Below are 14,201 nucleotides of genomic sequence, written 5' to 3'. Positions count from 1 at the left end.
CCCTACAAGCTGCATTTAGATGCAACACAAGTAAGAACATGAAACAGATCGAAACATATCAAGATCACAGAGGACCTTTTGACAAGTAGCTGCTGCTCCGGTCAATGGGAGGATTGCAGGAGATGGGGATAGTTTACTGTACTCTGAAATTAGCCCCTTTACTAGTGAAAATGGGAAAGATTTTCTATGACAGTGAGATATGCTTTGCTAGTATTTGCCAGGGGAAGTATCAGGAGAATAACAGGGAAAAAAATTAATATTTCTGTGAGGACGAGCGTGAAAAGCATCAGACTGACAATAGCACTGAGATCTCACTTTGTAAAAGCTTGCATTTCTTCTCTCTTCTTTCTTTTCCATTTAATGAACATACCGCCTCAGTAATGGTTGGGTATACAAACCTCAAATCTGATTTATTCCAGAAACAAATCTGGCATGCAGGCTGACTGCTCTCCAGAGCTTTTTCTAAGTTCCTAATTCCTCAATACTGAATTAAGAAAGGAAAAGGCAGGTGAAATTTATTTTGCATCCGTGATAAATTTTCACAGCAGCTTTGTAAGTCCTGCAAAACATACTCTCATATACAAAATAAGGCATCTCCTCCTGACTTGAGTTGAAAGTGAAGAATAAGCTGTATGTTTAAATATGGAATAAGTAGACAAACTATTTTTTACTTTTGCAGAAACAAAAGATTATTGTATTCACTTATCTTCTGAAGAAAGTAATGTCCTGCAATATGGTCATCAGCTTAAGCTGTTACCTTTTTCATCTATTGAATTGGTGGTTCATACCAACAATGACATAGGTTAAGGAAAAGGATCGTGTATCTCCCTGTTCGGTTGCAACGCCACTATCTGAAACATGCCTATCTGCTGCTCCATGGTCCAGTCAAGAAGGACTGGCAAGCCTGTGGAGGTATTTGCAACACATTGCTAATTTCATTCAAAAGCTGGAGACTGCTCCTGAGCCCCTGCCCCAAGGGAGAACTAGCCCAGCAGCTGTGCTGAAAGGAAAGCTCACCGAGTGCCTTGTCTGCCTGCAAGCACGGACTGACCTTTCCTGAGCAGTCCCCTTTTCCCACCCAGTTTTACAGTGCACTCTACCGAGCTCTGTTCCATAAGGGTGACTTCCAACAATGCCCAGCCACAACCGGCAGGACAGCTGAATAACACAGTGCGAGAATGTGCTCTGCTCAGTGCAGTTGCCATCAGATGGGAAGCAGCAAGACAGATATTGCATTGTAATTCATTTGTACTTCCATGTCTGCCAGCTTTTCATGGGCTAGGAAAGATCAATGAATCAAAGTTACTTTGTCCTAAACACAGTTCTCACCGCTTTTAGGATGCCAAGCACCTTATATGGTTTGTATTAGCATGACTGGATTTCTGTCAGTGAAATAAGATGCCACCACTTTACAGCCTTGGTCTCATAGGCAGACCTCATGCACAATGAAGTAGTTGTGTGAGAATGGCTTTATGCCACCCACATGACTGACGATATTATGATCTTAACTCATTTTACTCACATTTTCTGCAGAAACAGTTATAGTCTCTCCTCTCTCCCCAAAATATACCACATTATGATCCTGAATACAGGGAAGTCATTATGTAAGTGGGGAGCATTTCAGACAACTTGCTGAGACAAGGAAAACTGACAAAGCAACTTTCCATACGCGGTGCAGGCAAGATACTTTATAAAAAAAAGTGATGCCTGCAGTAGGAAAGAAAGAAAAGCTAACTCTATGGTGAAAAGTCTGGGGAAATACACCATAAATCTTTCTGCTTCATCCACATTCTATATTTTTTATCACCAGGTCTTAGACAATTCAGCAACAAGTAAAACACACTTGCAGAAATATTGTCAAGTCTTAAATAGGACTGACTCTTAAATAGGCACACACCCACTGCCCTTCTCCTATGGCCTCAGTGATCTTTTCCTTGTTGCCTTTTTTATTCTGCAGGCTACTCAGCCGTCCTGTGATCTTGTGTACACACACATTACAGGTCTCTCCCTGACCAAACGAAGATGTTAGAACAGAAATAATGGAACAGGGTTCTTCTAGTTAACATATTCACTGTTATCCAGAGCTCCCAGTGTTGTCTTTAGATATTTGTAACTAACTGATTCTAATTTTTTTAAATGAAAGTCCTCAACAGCCTATGCTCAAACAAGATAAGCTTGCATAGTCATATCAAAAGAGGTGTCATCAAGGTTAGATGGACTTAAAAAAATACTAGCAACCAGAAACTTTCCATGTAGACCAACTCTCCATGTTCTGCCAGACGCTAGATATTGAATAAATTAAATATCTGCATGAAACGGCCACCTCAGAAAGAAACAAAACAACACCAATCCCAGACCCACCTTCAATTCTATTATCCTGCTGCGCTGTCTGATGGCAACTGTAGCTGCTTTATAACATATCCCAGTTCTCCTCAGTCAGCTGAACTTCCAGCTGGACTTTGTCATCTTCAAACGGCAGCCAGCTTCTAGAATGCTTCTCTTGGACACAGGACGTGGTACGTTATGGAAATGTAGCCTGTCTATAAGCCATCTTATTATGTAGCAGGAAGCAGCACAGCAAGAATGTAGGGAACAGGAAGAGAAAACTGAGGACACAATCATTCTTCCATGCAATTGCCTCCCACTTGTCTGACAAGGTCTGAGCCACGATGGGCTCAAGGCACTGAGAGGTGATGGAAAAATGGCTCTAAACTTTGAAACTTCCATTGCTCTCAAAATGTTGTTTAAAGATATAGTGGATATGCTCAATTCAAATAATTCACATCAGTGAATTTAATTTCTGGAAAACAAACTTGTAGTTTTGTGCCTTCTCAGCTGTTCCAAGGTTTGAACAGTAAATGGAAAATGAAATCATGATTTGTTATAGAAGCGTACTGAAAAAAATAGGAGGGAGTCACAAATTCTGCACTTAGGCAGATGCCCTACAAGTCTCTTGTAGCATCCAAGACTGGGGGCAGACCAATTTGAAATGTGATTAAGCCATCAGTATCTCACTTCTGGCTCTTGCAGCTGAAAGGTTGCTATCAGAGATGTGTTATCCATTATGAATCAGAAATACGTTACCTAACCTCTGATTATTTTTTTAGCTGAAGCATTCAAATCAGTGTCTGTTTTAGAAGGGAGAGGCTACCACTGACCTCCTATATCTCCTCTGAAGCTACATATCTGTGGTGAGACCTCTTTTAAGAGAGGACAGGAACTACACTGAGCTGCTGAGAAGATCCCAGGAAGGACACAGCTTGAGCACTCCTTGAAGAGCAATCAACAGTTAAATTCCAGGCAAAGGCTGACTCACACCTCTCTCCTCTCCTGGCTGCTACGAGGGAACCAAAACAAGGCAGATAACCTGCTGCAAACCCTCCTCTCCTTTCTGAAGTAAGGTGTGCCCTTATGTTGGTAAGACTGGACGTGCATGTGGTAACAAGTGGTCAGGAGTACCAAATAATGCTGTTGGCAACCTTCACTGACTAAGGACAGACCTGCATGTCGCTGTTAGCCAGTGCAGACACCGCCAGGTGCACACCATTTTACAACAAGGGCGCTGAACTCTAAAGTCGAAATAAAGATGCTTCAGAAATAGATATGAAAGCTTTAAGAAACATGAACCAGGACTTCCCATGCTGTTACTTGTGTAGGACAAAACGACCCCCAGTAACGAGCTCTACTGCAGCATTTGTGAAACTTGAGTTAGTGAGCTGTGTTACACAGGCTTCTCGACGGGTGAACTGTAAAGTAACTCCAAGACAAAACAAGCCCAATGCACATCGATCGCATTTCCAGTCAACCAGGCTCAAGCAACCTTGGGCAACATTTCCCCAGTACTTTCCCAGTGCTAGCTTCGGTGTGGTGCTTCAGTGCCAGCGTGCTACAGGACTGACGTGTCCGTACAGAACATTGAGGTCCTTTAAATGGGCAGAGACAGGGGGGTGGTTCTCTACTGATTTCATCCCAACAGTAAAATCCACCAGGCAACTGTCCCCTTTACTCCCCCCAACACACTTACCTGACAAGGTGAGATTATCCAAATCGTTTACTTTGTTCCACACTTTGTAGTGCTTATGTGGAAATTCTTGCCCTTGCAAGAGTACTCAGCAGCACATAGACATGCTATTCTTTATATTCCCTCTGATGCTGTAAGAAGGCCTTTTAGCTACCTACAATACATACAGGGAAAGCCTTCCAACTCCCAAGTGTACAGACAACACTTTATGTTCAATTTTTAAGACCTAACTTTGTTTAAAATACAAAAAAACATACGTCTTTGTGTACCACTCTCACATACTACTGGCCATATCATTGCTAATCCCTAACAAAAGATTAATGTGAATTTAAACGCTACTTGTCAAAAATAAGAAAACAAGTTCTTATTTCTTAACTTTCTGCCGCTGGATGGAACACAGCTGACAATGTTACTTACAAAAAATCCCTGAATAAAACCTCTGACATTGACATTTTTCTTTTCTTATTGGCCTGCCTCCAATTTTTTATGCTTGTATTTTTAATGATCCGTTTTTGACGTTTAGTTACTGAGAACATTTAAACTCCAGTAACGCAACAGGATCACTGTAAGTGATTCATGTCTTCAGAAATCAAACCTAGATGAGAACAGCTCAGCTAGAGGCTTGGACTGTGTTCTTTGTCCCTGGGTCATGACAAGAAAAATCCCCTGTGCACATACTGGAGAAAGAGGCATGAAAAGTTCTTCCCTTAGGTATGTGAGGGTGTGTAAGCTAATGTTCCCTTTAAAGGACTGTAGGTGTCTGGCATCTGATGACTGGTAAAATGCTAATGGTAATGGTATCTTAGTTGTACTCCTCAACGTCTGCTAAGCCCTTGGTTTCACCTTGTAAAACAAAATGGAGATTATGCTCCTTTCACTGAGGCCGTAATTTTGTGTTTGGTTTGTTTTTTTTTAAAAAAGAAAAAATTCTGACAGATCGCTTGTGTGCTTTTATATGAAACTGCAAAGAAGAAAGAAAGCATGAAAGTGGAAAGAAAGGAAAAACCTGAGAAACCAAAGCTTGTGGCCTGGTGCTTACAATTCACAGGCATGAAGCAGCAACACCGCAGCTATTGCTTTGATCTATCTCCCTATTAATTCCTCTTCCCATTATAGAACCCCTGACATTTCACTGGTATTCAGATGCGACTAAAATATATTCCAATACCTATGAATAGAAATGTTGGTTCAAGTACTAATTAAAAACAAATCTGGCTTTTGGAAACCTGTATCAACAAAAAAGTAAAAAGGTGCAGTAAATGGCAACAGTTGAAATGTTGTCCATTTTTTTCTGAGAAAAAGCTAGACCTCTGTTCTATCCGTCTTTACGTTAATGTTTGAATTCCCAAGTGTTTATCAGCGTTCACCCAGCAACTTCAGCATAAGACCAACAAGAGAGATTTTGCTCTCTCCTTCAATTTTAATTATTGCCATAAAGTTCCAATTATAGCAGGGTAAGTCATGCACACTGACTTTCCGCAGCCTTCACAGTAGTTTTTAATTAAACAAGAGTCAAATGTCATGTGAAGTTTACCATGCTCCCTCATTGCACATTAGTTTGATCATAAGCTACTTCATAACTAACCCTTGTTTATATATAAATCTACACATCCTTTATTTTCATGACTGATTCCATCTTCTCACCTCCCCTCCTGAATACTATGTACTCGAAGCAAAGACTCATTGAAAGGGGGCCTTCAGCCACAATTTCTGCTGCCTTAGTTGTCACAACTGCCCCAGCTTGAGAAATCCATGGGACTCTACAAAATAGCCAGCACTGCATGTGGTAATAAGGATTTACTGGTTTGCCCCCCAAAGACATTAAGCTCTTTGGAGCAGGGATGCTAGCCTCATATGTGCCTGTGATGGGGAAGGCACATTTACAGTATCATATAAAACAGTGTTTTTCCTCAGGGACTGTTAATATCCCTGGCACTTACTAGAAGCAATTGTAAAGAACTGATTCCCCCTTAAACTCATGCCCAAAACCAGAACATACTGTAGTCCGGAAAGCAAACTTTTCTAAATCCTGAGTGAGACTTTGGACCACTCAAAGAGGAACAATACGGGCTGACCATGGGGAAGAATAATTTTAGACCATAACTATTGCACTTGGAGACAATACACACAACTAAAATGAACTGGGCTCTAATACACAGTCACCATGACCTAACGAGAAATTTAACACTTGAGCAAATATGCTGCCCAAGGTACATGTACAATAGCAATGACATCTAGGCTGCACTGTCTCCTACTACCACAGTATGCAAACACACCTGGACCTACACAAAACACGCAGAAATACTGAGTAATAAAGGCATCTGAAGATGCAACAATTCTGGAGTTAAGAACATTCAATTTCAGAGTTAGACATGGAAAAAAAGAACTTGAATGAGCCTGGATCCTAGTGGAACACTATCACTCCTAGTCAACAATGCAATGGCGTATGTTAGGGACTTGTTTTGTTTTTTTTTTTTTAAAATGAATTACCTCAGCATCTTGCTCCCGGAGCTGGTACGTCTTCTCTAAGCACTGCAGTATTCTAGGACACAACGTCTTCTCCTCCAAGAGAGACTCCAGAAGTAAGACCAGCTGGTCAGGGAGAAGCTAAGAGGAAGATAAATGCCATGTGTGAATAAAGATCTCTACTGACTGAGCAATTAAATGGAAACAAACCAAAGAGGACAAGATTGTGATAACCTGTGTACTTCCAGCATGTGCTTGAAATACAACACAAACTTCTAGCGGGTTTCTGAAAAACATCAGGGTTTTCATGTCTGTGTTCTTGAAAGACTCTGTGCTGGGGCCCAATTAAGACTCATTTATCATGGTTTTCATTACTACAGTTAGATCAGATCTAAACCATGCTTATCTTACTGAAACATAACCATAGCTTATTAAGTAAGATTTTTATGGAATACATATGCTAAGTAATTCAATTTTGTTTAGGCTTGGAAGGAGTAAAAACCCGAGAACAATTTATAGTGCATAATTTCAGGAATCAACCAGACATATGAATGTATAATTTTTAAGAGTGACATTTTCATCTGTTATAAGAACAATTGCACGATATTCTTACAGTGAACAAAGAAACACAACACAAATAAGTGACCCACAAAACAAGTGTTGTAATGACACATTTTGAGGCATATTCTAGTACAATGAGTCACAAGTCATCCATCATTACATGGCAAAGACGCATGAATGTTATGTTTGTGGCACACACTGTATATATCTATCTATACATGTATATATAGACGTAGTTAGTCGCCTGACTCCAGAACCTATCATTTTCAAGTTGAACCTAATGTAACCTAGAAAGAAAAAGCAGGAGAAGTCTGATGTAGCAAGTGCTTAAGTGCTCTGTTTAATAGGCTTATTGGATGAACAAATAAATAATTCAAACAGAGCTCAGAGAGAAATTACACCAGCTGCCAGGAAACATCTATTGGAAATTGAAGGTTCAGGGTGATCAGTCAGAAGTTTGTTATATGCCCCAAAGCCTTCCCCAACCATTCATCATTGCGGGGCACCAAAAGAGGAAGGGGGAGGGGAGGAAGAATGTGAATTTAAGCTTTTGCATACAAAACCCAGCACTGCTCACTTCTGATGTTCTCCAGACAGATTAATGAAAAAAGAGATCCTGTTACTTTAACACTACTTCCAGCTTTTATCACATTTGGCGATTCTCTGCTCCCACCTTGCTGCCCATGTCCCCCTCTGCTGCATCAATGCGCTAAGCTGGTACAAAATGAAGTAGGCTATAGGAAACGCCTCTTCCAAGAACACACCCCACAGCCAGGGCTGTTTATGTGGACTGAACAAGTCTGGACCCCTGATCGCTGACAGCAAGTCCATGAAGATATCAAGGATCTTCTGGTAAGTCTTAAATCTGTAAAATATCGCCGTTAACAACTAACTAAGCAACATGACATTTTCTTCTCTTTTAGTCTGACATAATTTAGCATTAGTACCCAAATCAGAATAAAGAGGAAAAGAGATCTCTAGGATTTTAATGCTTTGGTTTCCTTGCATTTTGATTTCCTTCCATTTTTTATTATGTATCCATTCTTGGAGACTGAAAAAAACTCAAATCTTACTGGCTCTTACTGGAACATTTTCTAAGTGATACCGAAGCCTGCCAACAAAATGGAGTTGTTAAAAATAGTCAGACATTTAAAAATATTGACTATTTCAATTTCAGGACAACTACTAAAATGCCAACTTGAATGTTTATTGCGCAGTCCAACAGCAGCTGCCTGGGGGATGGTGAGACACTCTAAAAAATAAAACAGGGAAGGCTTCTGGGAAGTGGCTCTGCTTGGAAACTGAATTCATTCTGAACACTAATAAAATCTGAAATGTTGCACAACACCACGCACAGAAAGGTTAACTTCTGATTTAGAAAGTTTTCTCTGGTAATGACAAAGACAGCAGAGCAATACTTAATTTGTAGAAACTCTAGAACAGCTGCTTGAATACACAGGTACAGAACAGCTGAGAGTTATTATAATGTATCTTTAGTATAACTGCTATACAGATTCACCCACAGAAAGCTATTGTTTAAGATAACATGACAGAATCTCACTGAAGCCAACAAAAGCACAGCAGCGGAGCAACAGCCGTGTCCTTAATTTACCTCTGCCTAGTGCTGCATTATGGGTGAAGAGTTTTCAGAATTACAGGTTAAACTCTTATCAGTTCAGCTTTGAGACTGCAGAGAAAAGAAAGTCTGAGACCATGGCTTCTGTTATTTTCCCACGTTCCAGCTGCCCAAGACGAGACTTCACATAGCAGTTTCCAGCTCACGGTTTAATTGAAGTCCAAGGTAGGAGCTAGCTAACACTGGCAGAGAGGGTGGGGGCACCAACAGAAGAAATGCTGACAGACCCGTACCCAGAGTGGCACTAGTGGGCGCAGCTATTACATTCTGTTCTCCCACTCCTTCCAACACAAAATAAAAGGAGGAACATTCTCTTTCATTTCTTACCTTTTCCCTTTAATAAAGAGACTCCGCCTCAGAGAAAAACCTCTCCTAAGCAAAGAGGCAGAAAGCTCAGCCAAAGTTTCACAACAGAGACTACTACAAAATTCCTTCAGGGGTTTAGAAATCTTCTTTTCCCCAAACACAGCAATATGAATAAAGCTATATCCAAAGCAGCTTTTTAACGGTTATAAATAGACTTTGTAAAAATTGCACTCAAATTTTCAGTCAAAAACCCCACACTCCCTTATTTTTTGTTTTTCCCACCACTGTCCTTATTTGTCCCACCCACCTGTTACTTCTCATCTTTCACACCATGAGAATTGTTTGGGGTACACACTGACGATTTTCCATTTGTTTGCGTAACGCTTAATACAAAGGAGCCCTTGCTTTTAAGTTCTACCAAAACATAAATGGAGAAAACAAAATGTAAATTTAATTTCAAGTATTGTGAAGCCATTTTCCTTTACAACAACTCATATTCTGTGAATGCATATTGAATATCTAACATACATAAAAAACCACACAACGCAGCTACAGCAAAATACAGCAGGATAAACTTCACTGTGTCAATGTGTATCTCCATGTTGAAAACATTCAGAAAACAACCGTAACACCCCAAACACAAAATTTCAGTCTTCCTGTTTAAAAAAAAAAAAAAAATCATATATATATATATATATATATATAAAAAATTCACTCTCTGAACTGTATTGGAGCATGCTCAATCAAAATGTTCAAATATACGCAACTATTAAAGTAGATCACTTCAATCAGGAAATGTGGCGAGTATCAAGAAATAGTTTTCATTATAGCAATGATTACTGCAACAGCAGCTATTTATATTGTGAAGTAGATAGCTCCTGTCCCAACCTATGCCTGCCGCTTGGAAATCATACTACTTTTCCCAGGGTTCCCCCTCCCCCAGTCGCAAGTACTGACACTACAAAGAGGGAATAAATTAATATGTTGCGATCAAGCACACCAGAGGTTTTCTGTCATGTCCCATATAATTAAACATCATCCCCACTATAAAGCTGTATCCCAGCACTGTATACTTTATCTTGCCCTTAAGACTGCTCCTGCAGCTCTTCAGCCTTTTCGAAGAGTTCACTTTGTCCTGACACTAAATAGCCATTTGTCCCCTGCTTCCCCTGTGTTACCTGATGTGGTGGTTTTAAAGTTTGAATAATTAGGCTATTACCCTTAAAACAAACTGCAAATGATAGGGAGTATCAAAACGAGGTCTATATTTGAAAAAGGCAAGATGAAAGAATGGAAGAAAATGTAACCAAATCAAAAATAAAACTCGGATTATTACTGAAGCAGCTTACTGGGGCTGAGATTCAATGTATACTAAATATCTGGGAACTAAGAAAAAGCCTACTTTGTATTTTAGTCATATCAGTACACAAGACACTTAAGCCATTATACTGTGTTACAAGAATATCTCAAGACATCAGTAGGTTTGAAAGGGTTTCTACAAATAATCTTGGAACAAAACTATGAGTTTTCTGAATCCTACCCCTAACCTGTAAAAAGCACAAAGAAAACAAATCTTGCCTCTTCAAAGATCTGGTATGGCAGCTACAGAGTTCATCGACCTCACATCCCAGAAGACCACCCACGCAAAGGAGCGTATTTATCAATTCCTACATTAACAAATGCAATAAATGCCAGATTCACCCTTTATACTAGAAAAAAATGCCACTGAAACATTTGACTACTGACCTTTCACAGCCATGAAATGTGACACAGATATATCTACTTGAGCATCCACAGCACCAGCGCTTGCACTGCACCCCTAAGCCAGGACACAAATCACTAAAGTAGTACAGCTGGTATGCTGAATATCCCATTTGCTCCTGCCTGCACTTGAATGAAGTCATTGAAAGCCTCCTCGGAGGGGAAATGTGCCTCAGACTAATGCAGCAACCGATTGACAGTGGCGTGATTTCTATTATTACTCCATTATCACACTGGGATCTGTGCCTAAACGAGCATACTTCCTCCCTGATGCCATTTCCTTTTATCCTGGCTCTAGTCTAAAAGCGGATCAATGGGAGTAATATATATGATGTCACTTCAATTTACAGCTACTGCCTCCCTCTCTCGCGTGCACAGATAGATCGATTCTTCCCAAAAATGGTTAAGAAATGCACGGGGAGACTCTTCTCCCAGAAAAGGGTTCTCTGCTATATTTGTCTGTGTAACCACAGCAAGGAACTGTTTACACTGAGCAAAAACAGGGGGGAAAGGAAAAAAATGCCACTACTGTGCTCTGGAAAATGCTGGCTGAAACACAACACAAACAAGGCCCAAAACAGAATTAAAGCAATCTGACCTTTGAAAATTATACAGAAAAGTTTCAACTTTCTAAGGCACAATATATTTCTCCCGTATTTCTATGGGAGAAGGTAGTCTCGACCCCTGTCCCCACTCTCCCGCCCCCAACATGAAATGTCTTTACATTTTTACAAGATTTTCCAAAGTCAAACCGGATTCCTTCCCACCCCTCTCTTAGGAAAGAAAGGGAAAAAATCCACCCCAGAGTTCAATAGTGAATGGTTTCCTTCAGACGGAATTTCCTCATTAATTGCAGATAAGAAGGCACTGCTACTAGTCCAGGAGACAGGATTTATAGGAGCAGGCCATCTCTGCGCCTATACTCTGAACCGATCAAACAAATCCCTGAATGAATCTCATGTGGTAAACTCTCCACATAAACAATTTGCCTTGAGGGCTGTTTTCTGCAGGCTGCAATTAAACAAAAAACCTTTCTAAAACAAATCCCCCCCTTCCTTAAACTGTCCAGAAAATTGTTAGCTTGAAAATTCAAGAAAACACTGTATACTCAACAACATTTTTAGAAAGACTTTGTCATTGTTTACCTCAAACAATATTCTTCAGATGCTGCTTTCATCTGCACAGTGATTTCTTTTAAATGAAAACAAGGCTTCCCCCCTCCCTTCGGGGCTAAAATGTACTCGTATCAAGTAACATATGAATTCAATAAAAATGTCCACGCTAACAGCTGTTAACTAGCATAGTGCGATACACTACTTAAGAGAGTCTAACTCTGAAAGAACTAGTCTGCAGTTTGACTTATACGCAGGGAGAAAAAAAGTAATCTGCAGCTGACAAAAAAATGCTTTGAACTGGTTCGCAAAATAAAACCCATCTATGCCAGAGGCTGACAAAATTTCAGAAGTGCGTAGTGAAGCAGACTGTTCCGTTTAACTTTATTTGGGTCAGTTTGTTTATGACTTCCCTCTTGCTGAAAAATCAGCTCCCCTTCGAACATTTATGAAAGATTACTAGACCTCACTATATTTAAAAGCAAAATAAATGTATCTGTAACACATTCTCATCTACCTATGAACTACACTCCTATGAAATGTCTTCCCATTGTGTGCAAGTTTTCTCAATCTCTGCTCAGATGTTTCTTCTGTGCTTGGCAACTAATTTTTCAGTATCTACTTTAAAAACAAAAAACCAGGAATTATACTGGGTTTTTATCATGGAAAAGAAATTCCTATGAACTTTGCTTCAGAAAGTCTTACTTCAAAAAGTAGTGATCACAACAAGTTCATCAGCATTTGATTTGTGTTACACTTCAAAATACTGTTTCTGAGACATTTACGTCTGGTATCACTTGCTTCATACCAGTAGGACATAAAAATGACAGTGAGAGCAATTTATTTAATAAACAACTGTACTTGCATTTAGTTCCCAGTTACTTTCCCCTTCATAACATCAAAATTAAGGATTTCTTATTTTTGAAAGCAGATAATCTATGTCAGAAATCATTTTAGGGCCACTACCTACTCAGATATAAAGGTTTGATTTATTCTGGCCATGCATATGAAAACATTGCTGGATGAAGGACACAAATCCCAAAGAACCGCACAAACTTAAGTATGCACACAAGTCAAACGACCTCATCTCCATTGACTTTTAATGTTCCTTTTCAAATGCAAGGACAAAAATAGCAGTAATCAGAGTGCAACGGTCAATACACAAGCAATAAATATTATGACACAGCTACAATTTAAGGTGGGCTTCTGGAGGGTTCAAAAAGGTTTTGTGCATGTGTTTGATTTTAATTATAACTTAACCTGATATGTGCAACACTAATGTGTCCACGAAGCCACAAAACTTGGGAAACTTCTTCTAACTGAGCAATGTATTCGGCATTTTCAGGAGTATTTCCTGTATTCAGAAGTTGCTGATGGGCAAGCACTTTAGAAAACGAGGCTGCTTCTTTGAGATGCCCTCCTCAAAACCTGTCCTAAATTAACATTGATTTGTCAAGTAATGTTTGCATAACCAATGCCATACTTCCTTAAATGTTACAGACACCCAACTGAGGAAGGCTCTTGGGACTACTTACGTGCTTAAACTTCGTCATAGTTATACGGTTCTTTTGCCCTGTTGCATTTAAATGTGATTTTGCCACTGTACAAATAATTGTACAATTGTACAAATTGTACCAAACTGTTGGGTACTTAGGCATCAAACTTAGCATTTGATTTTCTTAACACTGAAAAATATTTGTAGGATAGCATGAAAGCAAAAGCAGACAGGGAAACTGTGGGTATATACGTTATGCAAGGATTTAATTTTATCAATATTTTAAGCTGACTTTCAAGGTGGGAATCAGCAGCATAAATGAAAGTGTAAAGCTGTTTCATGTTCTGTGTCTGATACTCTGGTTACACGTTACCAGTAATGTTTTTAAAAGGCCAGCCATTGCTACCAGTCCAGAAACTGAAAATTCTGTTCTTAAGCTATAGTACAAAGTACTTTCCCATAACCTTTATGATCTAACATACTGCTGAGCCAGCAAAATGAAAACCAGGTGGCTTCCACTACAGGTTCAGTCAAGTTATACAGTGCTTTCCCTCAACCCTAGTTTTCTCAAAGAAATGTTTCACCATAACTTTACCCGCGAGCATAATAATTCCCTTTTAAGCATAATAGGCTACACATTGTCTATTCAAGGCAAATTATCATCTCTGCCACTTACTACCGTGCTTCCAGCATGTGCTGCTCCTGGTTTCAGATGAAATGGCCATGGCAAGAGAAAAGTGGACATGAGAAACCAGATTCCACGTCTGAAATCATACTCCACAGGATCATTACTTAGATACACTGGGAAGAGACAGCATTGCTCTGATACAAACTAAAGCTGAA

At 39.7% G+C, this 14,201-nt stretch overlaps 1 protein-coding gene across 8 annotated transcripts in view; it reads right to left on the bottom strand.

The window, feature by feature from the left end:
- The window catches only part of AOPEP (aminopeptidase O (putative)), a 230,758-nt gene that overhangs the window by 34,481 nt on the left and 182,076 nt on the right, over positions 1–14,201 (bottom strand). For all 8 annotated transcript variants that reach the window (XR_012997438.1, XM_076362845.1, XM_076362846.1 and 5 more), the window contains one exon: positions 6,512–6,628. Coding sequence is in view for 7 of the 8 variants with exons in the window: in XM_076362845.1 (XP_076218960.1) it covers positions 6,512–6,628 (117 nt within the window). In the remaining variant the exon portion in view is untranslated. The remainder of the gene's footprint in view (positions 1–6,511; positions 6,629–14,201) is intronic.

The sequence above is a fragment of the Aptenodytes patagonicus genome, chromosome Z (genome assembly GCF_965638725.1).
Source record: "Aptenodytes patagonicus chromosome Z, bAptPat1.pri.cur, whole genome shotgun sequence".
In the NCBI taxonomy this organism is placed as follows: Eukaryota; Metazoa; Chordata; class Aves; order Sphenisciformes; family Spheniscidae; genus Aptenodytes; species Aptenodytes patagonicus.
Note: the sequence above shows the minus strand (reverse complement) of the source record. Positions and strands in the feature narration are given on the sequence as shown.